The sequence below is a fragment of the Lottia gigantea genome, assembly GCF_000327385.1.
Source record: "Lottia gigantea unplaced genomic scaffold LOTGIsca_317, whole genome shotgun sequence".
In the NCBI taxonomy this organism is placed as follows: domain Eukaryota; kingdom Metazoa; phylum Mollusca; class Gastropoda; family Lottiidae; genus Lottia; species Lottia gigantea.
In genome coordinates, this window is record NW_008709057.1 from 9,247 (window position 1) to 13,182 (window position 3,936).

General features: G+C 33.1%; 2 protein-coding genes across 2 annotated transcripts in view; one reads left to right on the plus strand and one right to left on the minus strand.

Annotated features, from left to right (window-relative positions):
* LOTGIDRAFT_175601 (hypothetical protein) overlaps positions 1 to 2,186 on the plus strand; it is a gene marked incomplete at both ends in the record, with an annotated part of 7,020 nt that extends 4,834 nt beyond the window's left edge. Inside the window, 2 exons of the mRNA XM_009057891.1 lie at positions 625 to 653; positions 1,660 to 2,186. Of these exons, the coding sequence (XP_009056139.1) occupies positions 625 to 653; positions 1,660 to 2,186 (556 nt within the window). The remainder of the gene's footprint in view (positions 1 to 624; positions 654 to 1,659) is intronic.
* A 1,461-nt stretch (positions 2,187 to 3,647) lies between these two features.
* Positions 3,648 to 3,936, minus strand: part of LOTGIDRAFT_175602 (hypothetical protein) — a gene marked incomplete at both ends in the record, with an annotated part of 4,587 nt that continues 4,298 nt past the window's right edge. The window contains one exon of the mRNA XM_009057892.1: positions 3,648 to 3,830. Within this exon, the coding sequence (XP_009056140.1) occupies positions 3,648 to 3,830 (183 nt within the window). The remainder of the gene's footprint in view (positions 3,831 to 3,936) is intronic.

Sequence of the window (3,936 nt, forward strand, 5' to 3'; positions counted from 1 at the left end):
AATTTGAAAAGAGGGGGATGTCATATTGATATCATTAGTTCATATTGTGGTCTTAAAAATCATTGTTAAGTAAGAGTTATCTCCCATATTTTCCTTCTCAGTAAAACAGAGTTGTCTGCTCTTAAGGTAGATGTTTGTCATGTGACAGGATATGTACTTTTGTGAGTTGAAGGCATGATGTAAGAGCTTAGAGATTGAATAAAGCATGGCTGAAACTTAGATTCTAGTTTTGATTATAAGAACAATCCAAATCCATCTAGGATGGAAACCCCAACAAAACAATATGTATTATAAATACATGTATTGGACGAAATATATATTACACAAGGAGACGATCAAAAATCAAAAATACAGATCATAATTGCGTCTTTACCTGGACTGGACTAAGGAACTGAAAGTGTAGTTATTTTTTTAAATTTATTTACCTGGATCTGCATTTCAATCAGATAGTTATAATTGGAAATAAAATGCTATATTTTTCAGATCATACGATATTGTCGAAATAAACGTGACATGATTATTTTGGTCGTTCGGTGAAGAAATATGTTTCTGTGTTTTAAATTTATTAGGTATTAAATGAGCAGTGACAATGTATTTATTAAAGAACTTGAATATTATCCTCAGAATTTTGTTGATCAAAGTTACATTAAGAGGTGAGTTAATCTAGAAATTGGTACACTGGTCGATGAATGTATCATAACAAAGATTGAAAAAGGTTATAACTTTGGTCAATCTGAGATATTCCTACATACAGTCAAGTAACCTAATTTCGTGCTAACCTATTTTTCGTGCATTTCCGGAAAGGATTAATAATTCAATAAATGTGTGACCTCCGCATTTGCTTGTTTTGATAAACATGGATTATTTCTACAATATCAGCTAGTAGAATGAATCCAGTAGTTTCAATCAAAGTAAAATGTATTAATGTATACCTTGACAAATACAAAATGGCGGATTTCACTTATTACCAAACGTCACAATTTTTTATCAGCCGAATTTCCTTATAATCCCTAGCTGTAATCGGAATTCCAAGTGTTGTCTGCTATAATGTAGTCCAACGAATGAAGTCACGCGATCAACTAGCAGATTCCGTGTCAGCAGAAAAATTCTATGGAACACAAACCGGGCCATATTCTTATGTTGTTTCACTGAATTTTAGCAATAAATACGTATCTTATTTTGTCAGTACCTTTTTTTTTCTTTTAAATCATGGTTCTTTGAAGGAATTGTCACTAGTCATAATGAATCGATATTGAAGATAAATACTGAGAGAAGTTAATTATACCACCGGGTATCCATACAACGTGTTTTTCTCGACTTATTTATAATCAAACATTGTACACGAAAATAGGTGACGCATTTTGCTGCCGTTGTCGAGTTGGTTACTCATGAAATATGGGTCAAAGTGAAGGATTCATAAAGAAAATCGAAACAAACCAATTTTAATTATGTTGTAGAATATCTGAGGAAACATCTAAGACATAAAAAAAATTTCCGTTTATTTTAACTTTGACGAAATTCGATGTTGAATCGTTATATGCACGAAAATAGGTTACACCACTGTATAACAATTAATCTATTTCTAGTTATATTTTAAAATTACAGCGCTAAACCTGCAGAAAATTTTTGTCCAAGCTGTTTCAATAAATATTATGTCAGTGAAGAAAGTTATTAGAGTAACCAAATCTTTAGAAGAAAGATATATATTTCCATATATGTATCTGAGAAAAAAGTGTATTAAAAGGCCTTTGAACAGGATAGACTTTGTTTCAGGTTGTACCATTACAGTTTCATGTAGTACAAATACAAGTACAGTATGTAACGGAGTATCTAGTCTACCATGTACAACACACAAACTATCTTGTCCTAGTCCTCTAGTAATACAGATAATAAATACAACATATGGTTATAGATCAGAATGTTATGTTAATGGTCATTCTAGTTGTGTAAATACATCATGTTGTAATGAAAAACCTAGTGATTGTTTTCAACTATTTTCTGATGATGATAAACGAGCAGCAGGGAAATGTAATGGTAAAAAAACTTGTAAGTTATCTGGATTTCGTGAGGCTCATGGCATAGACTGTAGCGGAACAATAAATGCTTACAGTAAAATAAAATACGACTGTGTTAATAAAGGTAGTGTTTTTTTTTTTTTGTATTTGATAGCATATCACTTAGACTAATCTGATCACTTTTCAGAATAGAAATCTCGGGTAGAGATATTTATTTATTCTTTAACAAAGGACATAATATGGATGATGAAATTTCTTCCTTTTCTTGAAATTTCCATCCACAGCCTTCAATAAATTACACCTAGGCTATTCCTTTCGAACTTAGCCAATCAATTATATTTACTTGATCAAATCTATAGTGGAAAGTTGTTAGAGATGAGTTACTATCCTTAGTTTCTTAATCAACCTTTAAGTATCATCTAACAATACAAGAGGTTTTTTAGAAGTCTTTCGGACAAATATACATGTATATAATAGATGCGTTGTACAAATTCATACTTTTGATTTGTTTATGAAAGGCGGAATGATAACCGCAATGTCTAATCACAACTAGTTTGACCGTGGTGAAGCTGCACAGTTTTCAAAATAGTGAAAATTGGTGCCGTAGGGTCAAAATGTGGAGAAAAGGTACAAATTCTCCAGAAGGTTGAGATTATGACCAGGGCACTGCAGAATTAATCATAATTTCTTTAAATCTGTTGTGTTTTTCTCAGATAGTAAGCTAATAAGAATATACTAAAGGACATGTACAAATAAGGACATAATTTAGTAATGGACTGTTATGGTTAAATGGAAATTGTGTAAACGAGCTGCTTGTTGGCATTCTTTGTTTTTTGGGTTCTACTTGCAAACTGCAAAGTAGATTATTCTTACAAACTGTATAGTCGTTTGTAAGAGACTGGATACGGACTTCTATCGGCTATGAATTCACTTTCCAAATAAGATAACAGCTAAGATATTAACAACACTTTATTTACATTCAAAAACTGGAGATCTACACTAATCCAAGAAGTATACCCAAGACTCTTAGGGCCGTATGCTGCGGTCGAACTTCAGTCGTACTTTACTCAAAGTCGAGCTTAAGTCAGACTTTAGGTATGCTGCGCTCGATCTTTGATATAAGTAATGCTTTACTCGAGCGTTTTGTGGACAAATCTAAAGTAAAGTCTAAGATAGGGTGGTAGCAGACTTTAGCCGTACTATATATACGTTTGCGATTGAAATTGTGACAATGGAAGATTATTTCAACCAATTACACCAAATTATAGATATTTACCATGTGGAGAGGAGATTTAAAGACCGCTCAAATCCAATGGAAGATCTAGACGAGAGTGAATTTACGAAACGCTTCAGATTTCCAAAGGATGGCGTTCTGCATATTTTTGAAATGATTTCAATCATCGATGTGACAAAACTGTACATATCCCACCATTACTACAGTTATTAGTATGTCTTCGTTCGTATGCTAGTGGCTCTTCCAAACAAACGTGGGGGACATAATGGGCGTTCATCAATCCAGTGTCTCCCGAATAGTGAAATTGGTATCAAGGGCTATAGCTATTCATAGGCCTGAGCTAATTACGTTTCCAGATGAAAATGAAATAAAAACAATACAACGAGGTTTTTACGACATTACGCAGTTTTCGGGGATAATTGAAACAATTGGTTGTACACATGGAACCCGTGATGATTTCTGTATTCTGTATTTGTATCTGGACACAATGTTCCGCTGGTAGCAGTGGCTGATCTGGTTGTGGATCGCGTAAATACGGGAGAACCTGTGTTGAATATAGAAATGAAAATTAAATTAGCTACCTAAAATATAATCATATATTTATGAAAAATTCAGTACCAATGCAAAAGGGGTTGTTTAAAGTAAGGTGCTACGTAACAGTTCGAATCGTGCATATGCACTTATTTC